At 43.6% G+C, this 24,859-nt stretch overlaps 1 protein-coding gene across 4 annotated transcripts in view; it reads left to right on the forward strand.

Annotated features, from left to right (window-relative positions):
- INPP5B (inositol polyphosphate-5-phosphatase B) overlaps positions 1-24,859 on the forward strand; it is a 957,269-nt gene that overhangs the window by 471,634 nt on the left and 460,776 nt on the right. For all 4 annotated transcript variants that reach the window (XM_085647875.1, XM_085647876.1, XM_085647878.1 and 1 more), the window contains one exon: positions 15,969-16,059. In XM_085647875.1, coding sequence (XP_085504001.1) covers positions 15,969-16,059 — 91 coding nt within the window. The remainder of the gene's footprint in view (positions 1-15,968; positions 16,060-24,859) is intronic.

The following is a 24,859-nucleotide window of genomic DNA, read 5'->3' on the forward strand; positions in this document are numbered from 1 at the left end:
ATTTTCGAAGGATAATGACACAAGCCAATGACAAATATGGGCGGAGAGTGGGCGGGGCTTCCAGTGCATACCCTAATACAGCATGTGCGCTGCTGCTAGGCTCGACCTATAAAAACTCTAAAAAGGGGCTTTTATTCCACCCAATACTTACCATTTGTTGGCATCCTCATCACTGTTTTTTGCTGCCTTCTATTTCGGCAGAATATGCAAGGCATCACTTCCTTTTGTTTTTGAGCATATGGAGTAAGTACAGACTAATTTTGGGTCCATCCGCTGCTTGTGCTATGATTTAGGTACTATTCTTTTTTTGACCCTTTTTCTAATAGAGTGAACTCGACCTGAATGTGTCAGCGCTTTACATGAACACCAGTTACATTCCATAACTTCACATTCTTTCTTTTTTTAATAGTGCTTTAAATGAGCTTCAGTTACATTTCACAGCTTCACATTCTTTCTCGTTTGTGGAGGAAAGGGACTGTCGCAATCCGGAATCTTTCCCAGAGGGAGGCCGGCCAAACCAATGAAAGTTTGTAAGAGAGATAAAGTTCAGCAAGTTTTGTTTTATTCCAAAATTCAATTTGTCAAGGGCACAAAAATTAAGTCAAAGTCTGTGGTCTTTCAGGGGTCCGAACTCCTGGTTGGAAAAGGTTCCGTCTTCACCAGGTCTTCCCCTGGACTTGGGGTTGGATATTCGGTACGTCACCTCCCCAACGTTGATGGAATGGCGTGGGTGGATGGGGATAAAACAACAAAAGAAATAGACCGGAGTGAGTCGCAGGGAAAAACTGGCGTTTCTCTCCCAGGGAAGGGGAGTGAGGGGAGAAGTCACCTTTGACCGGCACCGAGTGAGCCCCGACGTGACCTCCCTCCTCCCTCTATTCAACGTCCTTCCCCCTCCCGTGTCCTGTAAGCCCCTGTAGCGTTGCCCGTACCTTAGTAAGCCACCCTCCTCCAGGGGGCTGGCTGGGCGAAACGTAGTCCCGTTGGCCTCCCGGCTTGTCGTCTCTGCACGCCACAGCAGTACTTGCTTCAGTCTCTTCTTTGGCTCTGCTTCTTCTCGCTGCTATTCTGCCTCCGCTGTTCCTCTCTGTCCACGCCACAACCTCTCCTGCTCCGGGGAAACCCGCTTCCGTCTCCTGAAAGAAGGACGGCCCTCTTGTTTGCGCCCGCTGCTCCTCCGATAGGCCGCTTGGGTATGACGTCATGGGCCACACCCCCGGGGATTCCGCCTGAGAGATTCCCTTAAAGGGCTCTTGTCCTTCTTGCACAAAGGGTGAAACAACTGGGTCAGAATCGAAGGGCAACAAAGTCTGCAGTTCGTTATCGGACTCGTGACACATGCCCCCCTTTGGGATTCCCCGATCGGGGGAAAGAGGACACCGGGACAGGTAGTTCGCATTGCCTTGGTCCTTGCCCTTGCGATGTAACACTTCAAAGCGGAAAGGTTGCAGGGCCAGAAACCACCGAAGGACCCTGTCGTTATTCCCCTTGTTCTTTTGGAGCCAGGTGAGAGGGGCATGGTCGGTATAAAGCAAAAAAGAGCATCCTTCCAAATAGTAACAAAGTTTCTCTACACTCCATTTCAGTGCCAAACACTCCTTTTCTATTGTGGGATAGGCCATTTCCCTGGGAAAAAGTTTCCTGCTGATATACAGAAGGGGACGTTCTAAGCCCTCGCTATCTAGCTGGGAAAGAACAGCCTCTATCCCCACCCCAGAAGCATCCGTTTGGAGTATGAATTGTTTATGGAAGTTTGGAGTGAGGAGGAGTGGTCAGTGCTGTTTTTAGGGCCCTGAAAGCCTGGAGTTCCTGTTCTGTGGGGTTTTTGATTCGAGCAGCTGTGGAAGATTTTTTTAGCAAATCAGTGAGGGGGGCTGCTGTTTGCGAAAAATGAGGAATGAATCGTCTATAATAGCCGACCAAACCTAAAAAAGCCCTTATCTCTTTTCTGGTACTGGGAAAGGGAGTGTCTTGGATGGCTCTTACTTTTTCCGCCTGGGGTTCAATCATCCCCTCCCCTAATAGGAATCCTAGGTATTTGACTTTTTGAAAGGCACATTTGGATTTATTTGCGTTTATATGAAGGTTAGCTTTCTTTAGCTCTGTGAGGATGGCGAAAAGGTGGGTTTGGTGTTCTTCCCAGGTTTTACTGAATACAACAATGTTGTCTAAATAGACTGACGAATACCCTAGATGGTTTATCAGAAGGGTGTCCATGAGTCTTTGAAAGCTAGCCGGGGTGCCATGAAGGCCGAAAGGTAGCACCGGAAAGTGAAAGAGCCCATCCGGCGTAGAGAAATCCGTCTTTTCTTGGTCCTTCGGGTGGAGAGGTATCTGCCAGTAGCCTTTGGCGAGGTCAATGGTGGATATGTAGCGAGCCTCACCCAGGCGTTCAATCAGCTCATCCACCCGAGGAAGGGGGTACCCATCTTGTTTTGAAATGTGGTTTATCGCTCTGAAGTCAATGCAGAAGCAGGTGCTTCTGTCTGGCTTCGGAACGAGGACTATTGGCGAACACCAGTTACTCTGGGAGGGTACTACTACTCCCAGAGCCAACATGTCAGCCACCTCTTTTTGTAAGGCAGCACAACGTGCTTCGGGGACCCGATAGGATTTTTGTTTAACCACCACTCCCTCAAGGGTGGGTATCGAATGGGTTGCTAAAGATGTTTTTCCTGGCCGGTTGGAAAAGATCTCAGAGAAGGAGAGGAGCAGGGCTCGTAACTCTTCCTTCTCTTTTGTACTGAGTTCGGGGCTAAGGATGGTATCCCCCACTGTGGTTTCTGCAGGTGTGGTGAAAGAGACACTACAGGGTTTCGGTGGAGGCGGACCTAACCACTTTTTAAGGAGGTCACGTGGTACATTTGGGTTTTATTGGTGGAGAGGCGGAGCACGTAGGTGGTCCTCCCGACCTTCTTCACGACCTCATAGGGACCCTGCCATTCTTTTCGTAATTTGTGAGAGGAGGAGGGGAGCAGTATTAAAACCCAATCAGCTGCTTTAAACTCCCTCCACTTTGTCCCCTTGTCGTATTGTGTCTTATGTCTCGTTTGGGCTTTATCCAACTGCTCGTGGGCCAGGGTTCTTAGCTTGTGAAGACGTACCTTCACTTGGTTTGCATAGTCCAATAGAGTGTGTGCTTCTGCAACACCTTGTTCTTCCCACGTCTCTTTTGTGATTTCAAGGAAGGTACGAGGGTGCCTCCCGAATAAGAGTTCAAAGGGGGACACACCCAGGCTTGACTGCACAGTACTCCGGATCACAAAGAGCGCTAACGGAAGAAGCTGATCCCAGTTTCTTCAATCCCCTGACAGGAGCTTCTTTAATGTAAGCTTCAGGTTCCCATTATAACGCTCTACGAGGCCGTCTGTTTGTGGGTGGTATACAGACGTTCTGATGTGCCGTATATCTAGCTGTTTACAGATCTCCCTCATGAGACGAGACACAAAAGGGGTGCCCTGGTCCATAAGGATTTCCTTCGGAAACCCCAGGGAAGGGGAGTGAGGGGCGAAGTCACCTTTGACCGGCACCGAGTGATCCCCGACGTGACCTCTCTCCTCCCTCTATTCAACTTCCTTCCCCCTCCCGACTCCCGTAAACCCCTGTAGCGTCGCCCGTACCTTAGTAAGCCACCTTCCTCCAGGGGGCTGGGCGAAATGTAGTTCCGTTGACCTCCCGGCTTGTCGTCTCTGCACGCCACAGCAGTACTTGCTTCGGTCTCTTCTTTGGCTCTGCTTCTTCTCGCTGCTATTCTGCCTCCGCTGTTCCTCTCTGTCCACGCCACAACCTCTCCTGCTCCGGGGAAACCCGCTTCCGTCTCCTGAAAGAAGGACGGCCCTCTTGTTTGCGCCCGCTGCTCCGATAGGCTGCTTGGGTATGATGTCGTGGGCCACACCCCCGGGGATTCCGCCTGAGAGATTCCCTTAAAGGGCTCTTGTCCTTCCTGCACAAAGGGTGAAACAACTGGGTCAGAATCGAAGGACAACAAAGTCCGCAGTTCGTTATCGGACTCGGGACAGGGACATTAAGTGATTTACCCAGAATCACAGGATATTGATAGACTTGAACCTGGTTCCCCAGTTCTGGGGACTGCAGCTCCGCTCGTAGTGCCACATCCTTCTCCCCCTCCAGTGCCGGATTAAACCCTGTGGAGGCCCTTTGGCAATCGAAATTTCAGTGCCCCCCTCGCAAATTATCTCCTAATACGTTTTTAATTTTACCAACCAACAATTTTAATAAATCAGTTTTATTACACAAAACTAAACGTTAACTATTATTAATGTTAAACAAAAAATGTTATTTTTTTCAATTTTAATAAACCAACAAAACTTTAAATATTCACTTTCCTCAATTGGGTTGTGGTGAAATCTTTCAGGATATCTCGGAAGTCTACCTTTTGCAAGACTTCGTATTTAGTGGCCATAATGGCAAGTGAGTTTAGACGTTCTTGTTTCATGGAAAATCGATGACAATTTTTCAGTGCTTTTAACTTAGAAAAGGTTCATTCACCTGTAGTGTTTGTGATCAGGAGAAACCTATAAATTCTGAGCACTGTCATAATATCTGGGAACTTTGATGGCATCATATTTTCTAAAATGAGTTTCTGCAATTGCGATGCTGGCACTGTTTCATCAGAATATTTTAACTGTGATATGAAATACTTGAAATAAACCATTTCATTTGCAAACTCCAACTCGATGTCCTCAGTATAATTCTCTCTAAATCTTTGGGCAGCTTTTTTAATTTCTGCATCTGTCTTCGATGGGAACTCAATGAGGAACCCAAATAGAGAATTAACTTTATTATATACTTCCACACGACTGGAAAGCTCTGCACATAACTTATCCTCGAAGCACAACCTCTTCCGCGTCGCCATTGTTGTGATGTATTTTTTTCTTACATGCACACGCCTTCTTGCATCAGTATATTGCACATCGATTTTCTCATTTGCCTTCCTCTCGTAGTCATCAAACATTTCTCTTTGTGATATTAAAAGAAAATCGAGCATTGATTTCAGAAGATCGATGGCTGTTTGATGTTTTATAGGTTAGTTTTGTAGGGATTTGCTGAATCGGTTGATCTGGTCTAAGATTACAACCCAGAAGCGTGCCATGATGGCATTTCCTTCTTTGACAGGTCATTTAGCAGACATTTGGCCTTATGAATTTTCTCTGGCTTCTGATTCACATCTTCACCAGTGACCTGCAAAGCATTCTAAAAGCGCCTGTAGCCATGGTATAACGCCTTGGTAGTATCTGCCCTTGCACACCACCTTGTGCCAGTCACTCTTTTTAAAAATAGTGCGGAGCTTTGCTGACATTCGCCATCTTTGTCCTCAAGATATTCGAGCATAACTGCCCAACGGTGGGTTGATGCCGAGAAAAAGTTGCTTGTGCAGGGCCGAAGGATGAGATTGCTCCAACTCCGTTTTCTACATCACATACTCCAACCAAATTGAGCAAGTGTGCTGCACACGTAATGTAGTGTGCAAGCTAATTAATCTTGGCAATATGCGCTTGAAGGCCATTATAGCACCCTGACATGTTTGCTGCATTGCCATAAGACTGTCCTCTCAGGTTTTTGATTTTAATGCTGCATTTGTTTAAGAAGGTCAAAACAGTGGTGGCAAGTGCTTCTATAGTGTGGCTTGCTATGGGGATGAATGCGAGAAAATGTTCTACCACTTGACCATCTGACACTCGAACATATCTAAGCACTACAGTTAGTTGGTCAATGCGAGATATGACTGATGTCAAATCAAGGCTCAGAGAAAAGTACTTGGCTTCCCGGATTTCCTTTACAATAGCTTTTAGGACCTTATTTCCCATTATTTCGATTACTTCTTTGCAAGTTGTGAAACACAAATAGAAGGGTTTTTGTCGACCTGCATGACCATATTTGGCTAAATGAGTACTTGGGAAAGGGTCGTACGCCGCGATTAACTCTAAAATTCCCAAGTAGTTGTCATTATGTTGAGAAGCAAGGAGATCTGTATCACCGCGAACGGCTAATCCACGTGATAAGAGGAATTTGATTACTGACACTACACTTTGATCCAGTATCCCTTTTCTTTGTTGAACTGAATTTCCAAAGAGCTGTCGATTCGACCATGTGTGCGTCATCTACTGATCAGCGTCTGTACACAAACCCGATGCTTCACTGTCCTCGTGCATTTAATTCACTGTCTGCGAGGCATTCTTCCAATCTGAAAATCCATCAAAAAATGAGTTTAGCCTTTGTGTTTCACCGAATAGGACGCATGGGAAACAGTACACATTTCCTGTGGACGGAGTGTACATGAGCAAGTCTCTTTTGATTTGTTCACCACATACATGTTTTTGAAAGACCATGGAACTGGCAGACATTTTTTTACAATCTTCATACAGCCTGCTTGAAGCCGAAAAATCACCATCAAAGTATTGACATTCCACAGGGTCTCTATTACACAATTCTGCACTTCATTGGTAATGTTTCGCCACAACCCAATGTCAATTTGACATTCTGCTCCCAGGATATTTCTATTTTGATAAAGTAACTGAACATCCGGCTCAGTTTCAGCTGCACCCAGTAATTGAACCATATACTCATCCTCGGCAGTCTGTTCAGGGGGAAGCTCTACCACCATCACTTAGCTGGCAGACATACTTGAAGAGACCTTGGGTTGATCCTCTGTTGGGTGCAGAGACAGAATATCAAATTAAAAATAGTGAGTTGCACAAATATCGAGTTGCAATTATCGTGGGTCAGAATTATCGACAGCAAGAATATTGGGGTCAAGAATATCAACTTAAGGTAAGTAATATTGATTTTAAAAATATCGAAGTGTTTAATATCCTTTGCAAAAATATAGTTGTTAAAAATATTGTTTGTTTATTAATGTTATGTATTTTAGTATATATTTTATATATATCTGTTGTACTTTTTTTGTATAACAATTGTTTGTATTATTAATATATATTACATTTTTAGTAGTTATCAAAAAGAAAGATTTGTTGAATTTTGCGTTTTTAGTTCCGTAGCGGGTTGTGGGTTTATAGAGGAATAGGGTGGGGAAATAATTTTATTATATTAAATGTATTGATTTTTTTTTAATTAATATTTGTTTAGTTGAGATGTTATAATGTTAAATGTGTAAAGTAATTTATTAATTAATTGGTTATTAATTTAAATTAATTATTTGTAAGTATGGTAATTGTGTAATTTTGGGTTTGTGTTGTGGTGTTTATAGGTGTTAAGGGTGGGAAGTAATTTATTTTTAATTGATGAATTAATATTTGGATGTTAATTAATTTTAATTAATTAATTGGTAATTAATTATGGTAATTGTGTAATACATTTTAGGTGTGTGTTTGGTGTTTATAGGAGTAAATGGAGGGAAGTAATTTGTATTTAATTAATATATAGTTAATTATTTTTAATGTGTATTTTAGGTAATTGTTTATTTTTTTGTCTGTTTTTACTTTTAAAGGGGTAAAGGGTGGGTATTAAATACATTTTAATTATTTTATTATTAGTTGTTAATAGTAATAGTTTTTAATTCATAAATATGTTTTAATTTTGTTTTATTATTACAGTTTAATTTAGGTGTGTGTTGTGGATATCACAGTGTTAAAGTGTGTGTAGTCAATTAATGTTTTTTTTATTTTTATTAATAATATTTTTTATTGATTTATTAACGATATTAATTTTGGGAACAAAGTCATTAAAAATGTTAAAGTGTTTTGTTATTGGTGAGGTGTTAGATGGTAGGAAATACAATAAATACATTTATGTATTAATTTATTTGTAAATATTTTCTAGTTTAAAAGATTTTTTTTATAAATGTATTCATTTTATATTACATATTTTTAGTTTTTTATATATATAATTATAATAATTTGTCTTTTTATATATTTAATATATTTGATTTTAAATTTTTAAATATTGTTTATTTTTTATAATTGTTTATAATTTTAATGTTTTTTATTTTTGTTTTAACTGTTTGAGTGTAAATTGTAATTTTTGTCTCTTCACTATCCACCACTTTACATAATGTTGCACTCACTGGAGTGGGAATAGGTAATTTTACCTCTCCGCCATCCAGCACTTTCCCTACTGTTAAATCACGGGAGTGGGAATAGTAATGTTTACCCCTCTGCCATCCAACACATTCCCTACTGTTGCACTCACTGGAGTGGGAATAGGAATTTTTACCTCTCCGCTATCCAACACTTTAACTACTGTTGTATTCACTGTAGTGGGGCTACATTTTTTTTACCCCTCCGCTATCCAATAGTTATTCTACTGTTGCATTCACTGAAGTGGGAATAGTAATTTTTTCCCCTCTGCTATCCAACACTTTCCCTACTCTTGCACTCACTGGAGTGGGAATAGTAATTTTTACCTCTCCGCTATCCAACACTTTAACTACTGTTGCATTCATTGTAGTGGGGATACATTTTTTTACCTCTCCGTTATCCAATAGTTATTCTACTGTTGCATTCACTGAAGTGGGAATAGTAATTTTTTCCCCTCTGCTATCCAACACTTTACCTACTGTTGCACTCACTGGAGTGGGAATAGTAATTTTTACCTCTCCGCTATCCAACACTTTAACTACTGTTGCATTCATTGTAGTGGGGATACATTTTTTTACCTCTCCGTTATCCAATAGTTATTCTACTGTTGCATTCACTGAAGTGGGAATAGTAATTTTTTCCCCTCTGCTATCCAACACTTTCCCTACTGTTACACTCTTTGGAGTGAGAATAGTAATTTTTACCCCTCCGCTATCCAACACTTTCCCTACTGTTGCACTCTTTGGAGTGGAATAGTAATTGTTACTCTTCCGCTATCCAACACTTTCAAAACTGTTGCATTCTTTGGAGTTGGAATACTAAATTTAATTATTTTGCTATCCAACACTTTCCCTACTGTTGCACTGATTGTATTGGGAAATGTAAGTTTAAATATTTTTTAATAGTTTAATGTTTGTAGTGCTAGAGGCACTCTTGTGGTCCGACACCCTGTAATGACCTTTGACTACCATTATTTTAATTGACTTTAGTGTGTTATTTTATCCTAGCCTGAATGTACAACGTCCTGCATGTGCCTTGGCTGTTGTCGGGGGAGGCGCGAACTCTGGGACATGGCGATGTGGACAATGGGTCGGGGATAAGACTGTCACTAGGACAGCGAGAAATGAGCATATGTAGAAGATACGGACACTCTGACTGCAGACCTGGGCAGTGGGACTGGAAGTCACAGAGTCTTGGACAGGAAAATACAGACCTTATACATCCAAACATGGAACTTATACATTCATACATGGAACTTGGATTATCGAGTAGCAGATACTGGGTAAAGGAGACAGGAACACCGATATAGGAAGAGACAAGTATTGGGGAAGGGAGACAAGGACATGGGGGGGGAGGGGGGCAGGGATGCACACCTTTCAGGACAGGGAAACCAGAATCGTCATAGGGACATGGACACTGGAGAAAGGAAACGCACAGCAGGAAGGTTGAGGAAGTCCGGCCCTTATGATGATTCCATGGTGCTCAATTTACTGACCTCAACTTGGATGGGGATCACACTTGTAACCAGCAGATCTCAACAGAAGTCAGTGACAAATGTTTGGTGCTGAGCTTTTTTTTATTGACAGACCGAAAAGGTTGCTAGAACATGTTTATGTGTATATATTGGAAGAAATCCAAAATAATTTTGAACATTTGCCTATAGGGCCTGATGTCCTGTTTAATACCTTTTGGTACGCTTGGTATTTCATCCGACTTCTTGCAACTTTTGCTTTGTAGTTTTGTGTTATTATAATGTACTTGGTGACAGTACCCCCAGCATAGGTTGTGTCGTTGGTTAAAAAGCCGTCACTGGCTGAAGGTGCCCCCGCGTTGCCACACAGGACTTTTAGGCTGCTTATGGGCTATGAATTTATAGTGAGCTTTTTCACTGTGCATCCTGTCTTGCAATTTTCCTTTAACTAGTAAATGTACGGAAATTAAAAACACCAGCTTGTAAAGTGCTGTGGCAAAATGTCAGTACTGGGTTTAGGGTGTCATATATGACTTGGGACTATTTGGTAGCTCTCTCCGTTTGTTACTGCGAAGGCGTAGCAATTAAACACAGTGCTCAACTGGTAGAAGCTGTGGTGGACTTTGTTATGTACTGATATTGATTTGATTTGCAAGTGTCGTTTATGGAGTTGGGATATTTCAGACTCGCGCCCTCCTAATGATTTTGACCAAGATACGGTCCCGGTTAGAAAGGAAGCAGTCCAGGCCCAAGCCAACAGAATCACACACTGTGACCATTTAAAAATAAATGCTCTGCTGTTTTGCCATAAATGGTCTTGCACTGCAGTGAGCTGATTCAAGCCTGAACTTCTCGGTTCTGAAACACGCACCGATGTTAAATCACTTTTTACGTATGACACAAGAAACAAAATAAGTGAAATGATCGTTGGCCTATGGTTTTCTCTGTCAAAACGGATTGCTGTCTCTTTGGTTATTCATTCGACTCTGAAAAGAAAAAAATATGAAGCTTTGCTTGCTCCCACAAGAACTTACACCACCTATAGATGTATAAGTTGTACGTACGGTTAAAATATCCCTCATTCACTAAAGAAAATGGAAGTCCAGGATACTAGCATGAGCCGTGTGTGGCTAATATTGGCTTCAAATGTTTAAATAAAACACACTTACATTATGAAAAAGCATTGGCAAAGTAAATAGGTCTCACCTTTAGACTGGCAATGCAGACCTATTGGCTTTGCAAAGCTTTTAACTGATGCTGTGGAGTTATCAGTTGAAAAGGGGAAAAAAGCAAGATGATGTGTACGTGGGCATGCGTCAACATAATATGACGGCTAAGTGTGATGGCATGTTTGCGTTCATGCATCGCCACACATGTGCACATACAGCAGTCACTGTTCAAAGACGGAGAGTGCCAATCATGAAGCTGTAAAATTAAAAATTTAAATGTGTGCAGAATTACATTTTGAAGACAGAGAGACCCAGCAGCAATTTAGTTGTCTGGTCATCCAAACAATAATTAATTTTTTTGTTATGTTTTTAAAGAAAAGCGAAGACCAGGACAGGGGCGCCGAGGGAGTAACAAGAGAGCAGGTCATGGGAGAAGTCAGTGCATTTCAATTTTTTCTTCTATTTCCCTGCCTCATTTTCCTCTGTTGCTCTCAGGAGCGGAGGAGAGGGAAATAGGAGAAAAATGCAAATAAAGCAAAAGAAAAGGCAGACAGGAAGTGGGTGGGTGGGAAGCAGCAGGTGAGCCGTGGGGTGTAGAAGAGATCTACATAGAGTGGGTTGAGGGGTGGATGAAGGGGGGCTTTGAGGTGTACCACCGCACACCAGGGATAGACAGTAGCTGCTGCTACGGGACGGGTTGGGGAATGAAAAAAAAATGGAAAAAGAGACTTACCTGGAACGGCTGGCCGCTGCCACTTCTCCGTCCTCTTCCACCTTCCTTCTTCCTGTCTCCAGTCCCAGCTAGCAGCAGGAAGCACACAGGCTCCCTTGAGCGAATAACAATGCTGCAATGTTCTGAGCGCTGTAGTTCGGTGCTCAGAAGGGGACAGTGAGCCTGTGCATGTTCCTCACCAGGCTGTGTGAATGTTCTTCACCAGGCTGCATCGAAGTGCCCAAAAGGGCTGGCCAAACAGTCATGCGCATTTGGGGAGTGCAAACCACTCCTCCCCTGCTCTGGCCAGCCCCGCCACTGACTGCAATAGGAAAAACAACATGATAATAACGATATGTTACTGTCATGTTATTTTTCCTTTTGAGCACTGGGGTGAAGGTGGAGGAGCCGCCACTGGGAATAGAGCAAGAAAACACATGCACTCACATGGAGTGCTTGAAAGAAAAACGTAGATGAATTTGAGTCATCCAATCAAGGGTGGTAAAGAAGCTGTGCTCCAGGAAGGCACAAATGCAAAGCCGTTTAATAAGAAACAAGGAAATGTGAGCGGCAAGAATGGTAACCAGTAGGAAGCAGTGGGCTGAGTCAAAGTACACTTACTGTAAGTGGTAGGATTTCCACAGTAGGTGTCAACAACAGAAAGCTAGAAACTTTCTGTTGGTGAGATGTAAAACAAATTGCATATCCAAGGAGTGGCCTCAGTCAGGCAATGCGCATGCACCAGAAGTTTCATGCTTCGAATACCGAAAAATACAAATTTGCTTCTGGGTTGTAGTAACTCGGTGCTCCAACTTGGCATGAGTCAGAATAAAGCTAATGTGAGAAAAACACTATATATTTCAGTGTTAGTTTTTCATAGAAAGATGAACTTTTCCGCCATTGTAAAATTAATGAAACTAAATGTGGGGGAAAAGGAAAATCTCTTGCGTCTGGCTTGGGGCCTTGTAGCTGAACATGTTGCAAAAATATGTTTCTGTACGTATATTTTAATGAGCAATTATTGCAATGTATTATTTTTGCACAAATGAGTACATTTCACTTTGGTGCAGCTTACAAATAGTGTAAAGTACTCAAATGTCCCTGAAAAGATTGTCTCTTGTTTGTTAACGTTGTCACTGTCAAGTTTATGAAGCCCTGGAGCTAAACGTTGTCATTCTGTTTGTATGGTATTTCATAGAAGTTGTGGACAGGTCAAATATTAGATAGACACTTTGTTTGTACAGCGTCTGTGAGAGGACCTCCCAGCTCTTTCCTTTTGCCGGATGTACTAATCTGGCACAGCACAAAGCAGTGTGCAGAGATAACTAGAAATTCCGCCTCATTAGAATTCACGAGCCAGAATCCCTTCTGCAGTTCGGCTGTGAACGCAGAGATGGAGGGCTGCACGGGACGGGACGCCTCTATCTCTGCATTCACTTTTGTAATGTACCAGTATTGCCACCCGTACCCTACGTCTTCAAGGGAGCCGGTACGCACTGCCAAAGTGACCTCGGTGGACCCATACAGCAGACCGAGGCCACTGGGTGCGTACGCAGACGGCCACGGTTGTCACTTGGGCAGTGAAAGGCTTCACTCGCAGGCCGTTTATACTGTACACGGACAGTGTACAGTGTGCGGAGTGCGGACTGTGTTTACAGACTGCCCAGTACATTCGGTAACTATTCCATGCTATACAGCTACAGAAGCAGTCACACACTATTCATACATTGTCTTCCAAATAACAAGGACGGAGAGTATCCATTTGCCACCTCCTTTTATTTGGGATTTTTTTAATGAATTTCAATATGTTCTTGGCGGAATTTCAATGAACTGAAAGACGCCCTTTGCGGGATGCAATGATAATTGTGGCTCGCAATACACTTTAGTATAACTATAATGTAATTTGGATTTTTCACTTTACAGAGCATGACACTATTTTCAGAGCAGCTTCTGCAAACTGAAACCCCCTTTTGTGCATTTGACTGTTTCAACCCGAATCTGAACCATATAGAACTGGACGGCATCTGTCCCTTCTAATTAATGTCCTGCTCACTAGACGCCCTTCAAGCCAGTGAACATGACACTTGTTACGCTAAAGCAGTTAAGAGCAGGGCGGCATCAGGCAACTGTTGACGTTGGCATCTGTTGTAATATGCAGGTCACGAGTTCGAATCTCCATACATGTATGTTAAGTATATTGAGTACCATTAAACTAGTCATTTGAAACGTTTGTTATTTACATCTCCAAGATCGTCTAAAGTCTGGTGTGAAGCATTATGTAAAAACACACGAGTATTCTTAAAATCTTTCATTCTACAAAAATAGAGCAGTATCTCAGGATTACTCTAGCACACTCCTTATATGGGCTGTGGCGCTGCTGGAAGAAAATGCATTTCTTAGCATCGGTGTCTTGATAGAGAAAGGTGTGAATAGCACGTATATTTTCTACTACAAGCTATAAATAATTTAAAAAAAAAAACGTTCATAGGGCATGGATTCCTGCCCCACTGCCCCATTTCCAAAATGCGTCTGCCTGTGGTTTTCTTTGTTATATAACGGCAGAGCCGCTGGAATTGTGCTAATAGGCTTAACCTAATCATGCTTCCGGATTGGCTGAGTTATGTGACATTCGGGGACGTTACGTTGCTTTTATGAAATGTGAACCTTCTTGGGTATTGAGGCAATACAGATACCAATCCTGCACATTCTGGAAATATATCCTGCTGCGAGGGTTTAACGATTTGCTGAGCTAATGAGGGAGAGGGGCTTTAATGGTTGGTATAGTCCGTGGCACAAAGGCTGTAAAGCTTTTAAAACATCCAATCCACTGAGGATAACATCTTCTAAGTTAGTCAGGGAGAAACAGAAAGACACATATTGGAATATTGGAGCGAAAGTTCTATAGTAGCTTTTATTGGCCTTCTGCCACACTATTGTTTCTAGTGTAGGGTAGTATGACAGAATATTACCGTCTGAAATATGATCTGGTTTAAATATCCTGTCTTAAATATCTTTTACAAAAAAACCCATCCCGTTTGGTGTAGGTTTTCTGTTATTAACTTGAACGGGGCAATATTTTTGTAAATAATATTTAGTAACGAATATTTATGTTGTAAGACGATCTGACAAGGATATTCTGGTCCCATACCTGGCGCAGCTCTTAATTCTAATGTTCTAATTCTGTTCACCAGTATGTACAAAGTCTTTGAATTAAAAGGTGCTATTCATTTCTCACCATTCAAACTGTGTTTTAAAGACTGTTCTGTAGGTCACTGTGGTGCTCATGTTATGTTCACTCCGTGGTTCTGCCGAAACCATATGTATGCTTCACAGTATGTTAATTATGCATTTATGTTTATTTCCTAGTAAAGTGCACCCCATATTCCGGCCCACATAGAGGCGCTGAGGAAATGATTAGTGCTAGAAACGAATGGGGGTTTACGATTAGCAGAAGAGCCAATTCTTACATGTTTTCCCGAAGGATTGCATAGAGTGCTCCCCAAGGATGTGTACTGGTAACCGCTTGCAGCTGATTACTGAACATGACCGGTCATTCCGATATTTGCATTTGGTTTGGCGGACCAGGAGAGGCTGCAGTCACTAGAACATAGTGGCGTTTCGGACTGATGAGGAGATTAACTGTGAAGCACAACTGCTGAATGTGTACCAATGGTTGCAGTTAGTGAGCACCAGCACTCCGTGTGTGGGGCCAAGGACGTCCTTGTTTATCATCAGACTAAGACCCAAAGAAAGAGGGAGGAGAACAGAAGCGTGAGGAAGGAAAGGACGGAAAACGGTAACCAGGCAAGAACACTGGGCGGAAAAGGACCTTTAAGAGTGAGATAAAGAGAGGAGTGTAGGGTGGTGAAAGAGGCATGAGGTGAAATCAACACTATACAGGTTTTCCATTAGGCAACCCCAGCATTCGGCAGTCCCACCAAGCAGAGGAGTGAGAACAGGCAAGCAGTAACTGCTCTCCATATTCAGGGACTAAGTTTTATTTATAAATGTATAGTAGTGTATAGTAATTGTCACAACCAGGTCATTTGCATCGTATTCCAAAAACGCATGGCTGGTGTCTATACAGTAATATATGAATTTAGTAACTTTACAGTTCACAGTATGTCCCCTTCCAGCTTCCGTCCCATTAGTCTACTCTTGTCTGACTGGACACAGTGACAGAGCTGTGATGGGGTTGGTCTGTACTGCAGCATTGATGTGTGCTTTGGTATAGCTTTGCTTGATGTCCTGGCACTGGAATAGGGGAGTAAACGGGTCAGATTGGCCAGTATTGGCATAGATGCGGTTGTTACAGAAAGCGCTGCAATGATAGGGGAGTATCAACATTATATAATATATATATATTCTGCAAACAATCATTCCAACAGGAACGACGCAAACTCCTCTTGGTGGCAAAATTGAATTTATTTTGTTCTCTCAACTGCCTGTCATGACATGTTTCGGCCGAAGCGTCATGACAGGCATGATCATTTATATATATATTTATCTTTCAGTGTTGTTACTATGCCAGGATCACTTATTCTGTGTTTTCCTTCTAGGTCCTCCACATACAAAAGATAACCAGCAGAACAATAAACTAAAAGTGAGCCACAAGGAGGACCACACACATCATGCCAATGCAGCAAATAGGTAGGAGGATCATGAAAATTATGCAAGTTGTGCATGGACCAAGTTCATTTTTTGGCTGGTTGGCGCAATGAAATGTAATCCTGTGATTAGGGGTCTAGTAATTACAGTTTGAATCCATGTCCATGTGTCGTGCATTGTTTTCATGCCACTGCAAGCAGCCCATTAATGCCAGCACAGTCTATTGAACCTTTTACGCTAAGTAATTCCTTGTTATCTTTGACTGTGAACGTGATGTTATCTGCAAACATACCCTGTGTTTTATCATGTCTTCCAATGTGCTCAGCTGGTGGATTTGCTGCCAGTGCCGAAAAATGGGGCATCAGGCTCACCTGCCTCATGTTTTAAAGCTGAGATTACGGCCGAGTAAAGATTATTATCATGCTCCTGTGTATTCGATCTTATTCAATTTAGTTGGCACCTCCCTGTAGAGTTTCTCTGTGCTGTCTCTCTGAGGTTTAAGCTCTGGATTTAAGTTCTAATAGCCGATTCCCTCAGTTTGCACAATCTGGTGTAAGATTCAATAAAATGTCTCCTTCTAAAGGCTTTTTAAGCATCTCAGATAGTATTCAAACTAGTTGTCCAATGGTTTTAAAGCAATTCTTGAATTTTCCAGTTTCCTTTCCCAACTTTATTATTGGCTACTTCAGCAAGTACCCGCTATGCCATCAAGTCAGCCATCTCTGTCTACATGTAGCGAATCCACCATCTACTCTCACAGGGGTCTGGTTAGAGATGGTTATGTTTTTAGTGGTCAAGGCTCTAACCCTCCCATGCTCTCACTAACCCAGATGTAGTTTATTTAGGAATAGGGTTTATGACCATGCAAAGTAAATGCTTAGTTGTGTGTGGCTTGGTATGTCCCTCTAGGAATCACAAAGGTTAACGTGTGCATTATTCTTTTGGACCTTTGTAGATATTAGGTCTGCCCTCTTTCACTGTCCATCGTTTGACCTATGGTGTTGTGGTGAACTAGGTTAAAATCACCACCAACAGTGATATTCTTCTCTGCTATGTGCAGAACATTCCTTCTTTCTAAATTGTGAACACAGACAGGGATCGGAGTTATCTGGTTTCCATAAATGTCTCATGTTTACCTACCAGGGCATTCTGCATTACATACGGTGTTTGTTTAGTGAGTAGAATGGCTCCCTCGCATGCCTTGCTCTTGGTTGAAGCCATTTATCACTGAGGAAATGGCTTATGTCACAATTAACTCTAACCCTCTTTTCCTGAGATGTCTCTCCTGTAGGTATACTATATATTTGTTCATCAACAAGGAGACTGAGGGTTCTTAGTTTTTTAGATCTTGAGTTTTCAGTGTTGCTATCTTAGCTACTTGTGATCAGTTTGCAAGCCACAGTGCAAAGTGTATCTCACCGAGTAGAGTTGGTCTCAGTCTCTGCCCTGGGGCATGGACAAATATCACTGAATTTCTATGGCCTAACTATCCCTGTCATTCACGGAACCTTTATCACTTGTTTTCTCACTTCAGTCTGAGCGGCATCAGTTAATCCTAAATAGCGTTGCCAGGTGATCCACAACAAGCGATTCAGTAACAAGATATTTCCATACTAGCCATAATATCAAGTGTTATTTTCTATCCCTTGTATCCAGGGACGGGATTGTAAAATGACCAAATGCCTGGTTAATTTTTCCCTCCTCTGTGGCCTGGTTCCCCAGTATACATACGCCTCTTTTGAGTGATAACCTGATACTTTCCATTCCATTTAAATGCTCATTCAGAATCGAAGGGTCCCTTATATCATATCTTCTTGGGACGTCTACATCACCGGCTTCACAGATCTCTATATCAGAAGCATAACTTGAAACGTGCTGGAAAAACTGTTCCTTACAGTCCTTGATAGCGATTGTGCCTCGAGCCTTCTGCATCCTCCATTAATTTCTCCTTCGGTTTGACAATATGGCTCACAGAATTTCATTTTTTTGCACATCTGTGGTAACCTTATGCACCTAATTTGTCTGGGTTTGAAGCCTCATTTGGGGAACTCAACATCTGAAATTGAAATGGAAGGGCAGGGGTTAAGAAATGCCCATTAGGGTCTTGTCCAGGTGCATGCTGGAGTAAGGGCTTCAATATTCTTCCCTATAACATTCTGAATGACAGCACGTTTCTTATCCTGATAGCATTCAGTGTACCAGAATGATAATCCACCCCTGCATGGTTGTCCAAGGGCCCCTACCTCTCAGGCGTAAGTTGAGCATCCTGGCTCAGTCCACTTATAACTATTACCTCTGACAGCAATCTGAGCACCTACAAAACCTCTTATATGAAATCCCAGACAAGGAATTTTTCACATTCTTGCTTTGCCCATGTGGGAGAATATACCTCTGCTTGGTATGTTCAAGGGAAACCTTGGACCAAAAAATTCAATACAACTGTTTTGTTGACCACACTTTTTTGGGGTGCTTTTGGTGCTCTAATGTAGTGTTTGTGAATTGAGGATACGTAGGGCAGAGGGAAGCAGAAGTGCATATCTCCCCTCAATCCAGCTGCCTAACAATGTTTCAAGACTCAGCTTTTAAAGGCAGTTACATCTGTAATGTGCACTATTTCTCAGCCTTTGACTGCTTGCCCCACAAGTTATTATGCACTAAATTAGAATCAGCGGATATTGACCCTGCATTAGTAACTCTGTTGAGGGCTTTCTCTCAAAGACATGAGGAGTGATCAGCGCAATCCTAAAAGATCTCCACCAGGAACTGTTCGAAACAAGGATATGTGATGATCCCCGCACTGTTCAATCTACAGTTAGCAACCACTGTCTTACAGCAACCTTTGTGCTTTATCCCATGACTGAAGTCAAACAATCTGTTGGTTCTGTCATAGGCTGATGATTTGGTATTTGTACACGCGACCCTAGTCAGTCCATAACAACTCCTCAGTCCATTGGAAGAGTGTATTGTTATTAACCACGCTCAGACAAAAATCCTGACATTTAGGTGGGACCATAATTCATTTGGCTGGTCAATTGGCAGTAAATCGTTGAAGTCAACTAAGTAGTATAACTGGTTAGGGCTAACGCTTAGTTCTACTTTAAATTCAACAGCACAATTACAGGTCCTGGAGTCTGAAGTCCAACAGATATGCATAGGCATAAAACATTTTCAAAAACACTTTTACAGTTATTCTACCCCAGTACAATTCATGTCTTAATTAAAGTGTGAATAGCCCTAATTTATTCGGGAGACTACGTATGATGGGTCTGTTAATCTGAAAATGAATACTGTTGAGTGTTAAACATTGTGACACCTGTTGGACCTTTGTTGAACAAGTTGTCAGGCATTATTCTGCTTAGAGCTGGGTTGTCCTGCAGTTGCTTCACTTGCAAGGTAGCGCCTCTGTAGTTTCAACCACAAAACAACCTGAAAAAAGGCTCGCTAACTAACCTACAGAGGAATCCTATGAATTAAATTACTAATCAGAATAATTGGACTAGTACTTCTCTGAAGAAATTGCTTCATATGCACTCTTGTAATGTACAGACTGATACAGAGATTTCTCAGCAAATAAAATTAGAGCTATTTATAGATGTAGTTATCTCGCCATCCTTCATTGGCAACACTAATAAGTTATGAACCTAAAGGATAGGGTTGCTGTAACTGCTACATTCACGTGGGTAACTTTCACCCACAATGCTATAATACTTTAAGCCCCTGCACACAAATCAGCTACATGAGTTTGGGCCAAATGTAGAGTTTCCAGTTGCAAACCAGCGATGTGGAGTTGGCACACAAAATGGTTTGTTAATGAAATTTCCGTTCACCCTGTGTAGTAGTAGGTTGCACCGCAAACTATTTGTTCACAGAGGGTTGCAAAAGTTCCTGCCTAATTAATTTGCGATCCCCCATGATTGGCAGGATTGTATGAAAGCAGACCTCCATCCCTGCATTTGGTTTTCCAAACAGGAAACTGTTTTTTTCTTTTTTTTAAAGTTGCCCACGTACGTTAAAGGGACAAGTTTTGCGTTAATTTTTTTAAAAAAGTTTCCTATTTGGGAACACATCCTAGGGAGCTGGCAGTGGTGCTCTGGACCACTGCTTTCACACCAGAGACTGTCTGACAGGAATTTTAAAGGGGAAGGTTTCTCCCTCAGATAGATTCCCCTTTGCAAATCAGTTGCCTCTTCCAAGGGGCCATCAGCAACGCTGCAGCAAATCGAGGTCTTCAAAGAGACCATGCTTCAGATCTTCTGCACTTTTCCCACTCCCAGTGTTGCCTCTTCAGGCCCCAAGGATCCGTCACCATCTGACTCCCTTAAAACCCATTCCGGATCCAGTACGGACTCCAGTACAGTCACCTACACCAGCGCCTGGACCTGCCACAGGCCGCCACTTGTCAATGTTTGGTGTGGACATTGCTGGCGCCGGAAGAGGATCTGCTTTTCATTTCATTGTCTGACACAGAACTAGTTTTTAAAGAACCTGATCCAATGCCTCCACCAGGACGGGCATACCAAAAAGAGGCTTTGTTACCTGTTTGGCTCTGACTGTGAACAAGGTACACCAACACAGGGAGATGATGATGGTGATCTTCCCCCTCATTATGATGACAGTTTTTACATTCATTTACAAGAATGTTGGTGGACTTGATACCTCTCCTGATATGACATTGGATTCTCCGCTAAGATCACAGAATGAAGAGTGTGCCTCATTTCTGGTTGTGGTCTGTCCAGCGGCTAAGGTCCTGGATTCCTCTGTTGAGACCAAGACTATTGTTCTTATGGCAGTTCTACAGCCTGGACCTTCAATTTCTGAGCCCTTTCTCCCCTTTAATGCGGCCCTCACTAATACTCTCATGGTCACTTGGTAAAAGCTCTGTTCTTGCTTGCCAGGGATATAAGGAGGTTCAGGCCAGATGAGGACACTGAAGGTGGATGCCGAGGGTCAGTCGATGATAGATGAGTCATGACAGCCTCGCCTCATCCTGGACCTATGAGATGAATTACACATCATATTAAGGCTCAGTGTAAGCCATCGAAACACATGATAAAAATAATCGGTGAGAAGACACGTAACTAGTGAATTACCAGTCAACAGAGTTACTATTGGGGATCTGTCAATCTCAAAGGCCGATCCTGACGAAGGCTTGGACCCTCACATGTTGACCACATGTGAGTGATGCTGGGGATAGTTTAAATGTCCCAAGAACATCACCACCGCACCTTTTAATCTTACCACCTTATACCACATCCATATTAAAGTCACGTCTTGGGATACAGGATGTAAGTTTACTTTTCACACGGATCCCACCCGTACTCATGGATATGCCCTTGGATGGCTCACACCTTTTTGGTGAAAACTCCGTGTCTGCCCTCAAGTGTTTTTAACCACATGGGTGCTCAGGACGGCTCCCGGCCGTCATGAGTCACGGTAGTAGTCATGTGCTCATGACGGCCAGGAGCCGTCCGACCGTTGCCGCTCCGCCTACGCGCGGCTAATTCCCCGCCTGTACGGGCGAATTAATTAGTGGGCGGGGTTCGGACGGCTCCCGGCCATCATGAGCATACACCCACCGTGATTTATGACGGCCGGGAGCCGTCCTGGGTACCTGAGCGCCACGCCCAGCCCCGCCCCTTCTCGCACCGCGGCAGAATTTGCCGCGCGGCGAAGGGGTTAAGAAAGCAGAGCCATGGCACCCTCTCTGGGACCAGTGACCCCTGCTAAACACTTTCTGCATCTTTTTTAGAAAATTCAGGGGCTACTACATAGGGCTGGTGACCCAACAGCGACAGTTGCCCCAAATACTGCAGCAGTCATCTCTATCCTTTTGAGGCCTGGGCTAGGGGTTTCACAGGCATGACGCTGATCAGCAGGGGCTCCTCCCCTCTCAGTCTCCCCTCTCTGTGGCAACAACCTCAGGCCGCCACTTGTCAATGTTTGGTGTGGACATTGCTGGCGCCGGAAGAGGATCTGCTTTTCATTTCATTGTCTGACACAGAACTAGTTTTTAAAGAACCTGATCCAATGCCTCCACCAGGACGGGCATACCAAAAAGAGGCTTTGTTACCTGTTTGGCTCTGACTGTGAACAAGGTACACCAACACAGGGAGATGATGATGGTGATCTTCCCCCTCATTATGATGACCGTTTTTACATTCATTTACAAGAATGTTGGTGGACTTGATACCTCTCCTGATATGACATTGGACTCTCCGCTAAGATCACAGAATGAAGAGTGTGCCTCATTTCTGGTTGTGGTCTGTCCAGCAGCTAAGGTCCTGGATTCCTCTGTTGAGACCAAGACTATTGTTCTTATGGCAGTTCTACAGCCTGGACCTTCAATTTCTGAGCCCTTTCTCCCCTTTAATGCGGCCCTCACTAATACTCTCATGGTCACTTGGTAAAAGCTCTGTTCTTGCTTGCCAGGGATATAAGGAGGTTCAGGCCAGATGAGGACACTGAAGGTGGATGCCGAGGGTCAGTCGATGATAGATGAGTCATGACAGCCTCGCCTCATCCTGGACCTATGAGATGAATTACACATCATATTAAGGCTCAGTGTAAGCCATCGAAACACATGATAAAAATAATCGGTGAGAAGACACGTAACTAGTGAATTACCAGTCAACAGAGTTACTATTGGGGATCTGTCAATCTCAAAGGCCGATCCTGACGAAGGCTTGGACCCTCACATGTTGACCACATGTGAGTGATGCTGGGGATAGTTTAAATGTCCCAAGAACATCACCACCGCACCTTTTAATCTTACCACCTTATACCACATCCATATTAAAGTCACGTCTTGGGATACAGGATGTAAGTTTACTTTTCACACGGATCCCACCAGTACTCATGGATATGCCCTTGGATGGCTCACACCTTTTTGGTGAAAACTCCGTGTCTGCCCTCAAGTGTTTTTAACCACATGGGTGCTCAGGACGGCTCCCGGCCGTCATGAGTCACGGTAGTAGTCATGTGCTCATGACGGCCGGGAGCCGTCCGACCGTTGCCGCTCCGCCTACGCGCGGCTAATTCCCCGCCTGTACGGGCGAATTAATTAGTGGGCGGGGTTCGGACGGCTCCCGGCCATCATGAGCACACACCCACCGTGATTTATGACGGCCGGGAGCCGTCCTGGGTACCTGAGCGCCACGCCCAGCCCCGCCCCTTCTCGCACCGTGGCAGAATTTGCCGCGCGGCGAAGGGGTTAAGAAAGCAGAGCCATGGCACCCTCTCTGGGACCAGTGACCCCTGCTAAACACTTTCTGCATCTTTTTTAGAAAATTCAGGGGCTACTACATAGGGCTGGTGACCCAACAGCGACAGTTGCCCCAAATACTGCAGCAGTCATCTCTATCCTTTTGAGGCCTGGGCTAGAGGTTTCACAGGCATGACGCTGATCAGCAGGGGCTCCTCCCCTCTCAGTCTCCCCTCTCTGTGGCAACAACCTCTGAGCCACTGTAGTTTCCCCTTTGTACCACACACTCATTCTGTGGAGGCACATGATCCTGTACTTCTTCCCAGGGTGGCAAACAATCCTGTCTGAAAGATGGGTCATACAGATTGTTCACCATGGTTATGCCCTATGTTTTCTGTTTGCTCTGCCACATCTTCACCCACACCCTAGTGACTTTCAGAAGAGCTCTGCTCCATTCTGCTGCAGTAGGTGTAAGTGTTGCTCTCCATAGTGCAGTCTAGAGGGTACCAGACTCAGAAAGAGGAGAAGGTTGCTACTCTTGTTATTTTCTTGTGTTGAAAAAGGACAGAGGCCTCCAGCCGATATTGAACGTTCAACCTCTCAATGCTTTCTTGTGAAAAGACAAATTCATAATGCTCAAACTGGCCCAGATTTTGTCCGCTCTCGACCTGGGAAACTGCATGGTATTCTTAGACCTGCAGGATGCTTATTTTCATGTATCCGATCTGCAGTCCCACAGGCATTCCCTAGGGTTTGCAAGTCCGTCCTTTGGCCACACCAGTGCCTCCTTTTCATTCACTAAAGTTATGGAGGTGGTCTTGATGCATTTTCGGCATGTTGGGGATACCAGTGTTCCCTTCCCTCACATTGATGACTGGCTGCTGAATGAAGGCTTGCCACATTCAATCATAGACCACATTCAGATGATGATGATGAACTGGAATGCCATTCATTGGGGATATCCTGGACATAGTGTAATTCAAGGCCTTCCCTCTGCCGCAGTGAGTCTGGGACATTCAGGCTATGAACCTGATGTATCCCCCTCGGTCCTTGATCTTGTTAGAGCAGTTCTGAGGATTCAAGGCCACTTAGCCTTCTGCATGTCCCTGGTCGACTACGCCATGTGAAAAATGTGGGCTCTGCAATGGAATTTAATGTTTTAGTGTGCCCAGCACCAAGAAATCTTCCAGACACCATCCAGATTTCGGAGGAGACAAATCACGATCTGCAGTGGTAGCAGCTCAAACGCAGTTGGTCCAACGGCATATCTCTCTTCCTTCCCAGCCCACAGCTGATGATGTTGACGAGTGGGTCACTACTTGGGTGGGGAGGGTGTTTGGGGGAGGTGGAAATTAGAGGACTAGGGCTTCCTGAAGAAGCCCACTCCATATCAATCTGTTCGTGTTGCTGGCCATTTGTCCAGCATTGAAGACCTCCCTGCCATCCGTCAAGGGTAAGCTGATACAGGGTTTCACAGACAACACCACTGCAAAATGGCACTGCAATAAGTAGCAGGGGGGTGGGGTTCTGGGTCTTGTGCCAAAAGGCTATGTGCTTCTGAAGCTGGCTGAGAGTCGAGGTATTTCCCTGATTGTGCACCACCTGGCAGGATTATTGAATGCCATGGCAGACCAGACCAGC

Source organism: Triturus cristatus, chromosome 3_2 (assembly GCF_964204655.1).
Source record: "Triturus cristatus chromosome 3_2, aTriCri1.1, whole genome shotgun sequence".
NCBI classification, from domain to species: domain Eukaryota; kingdom Metazoa; phylum Chordata; class Amphibia; order Caudata; family Salamandridae; genus Triturus; species Triturus cristatus.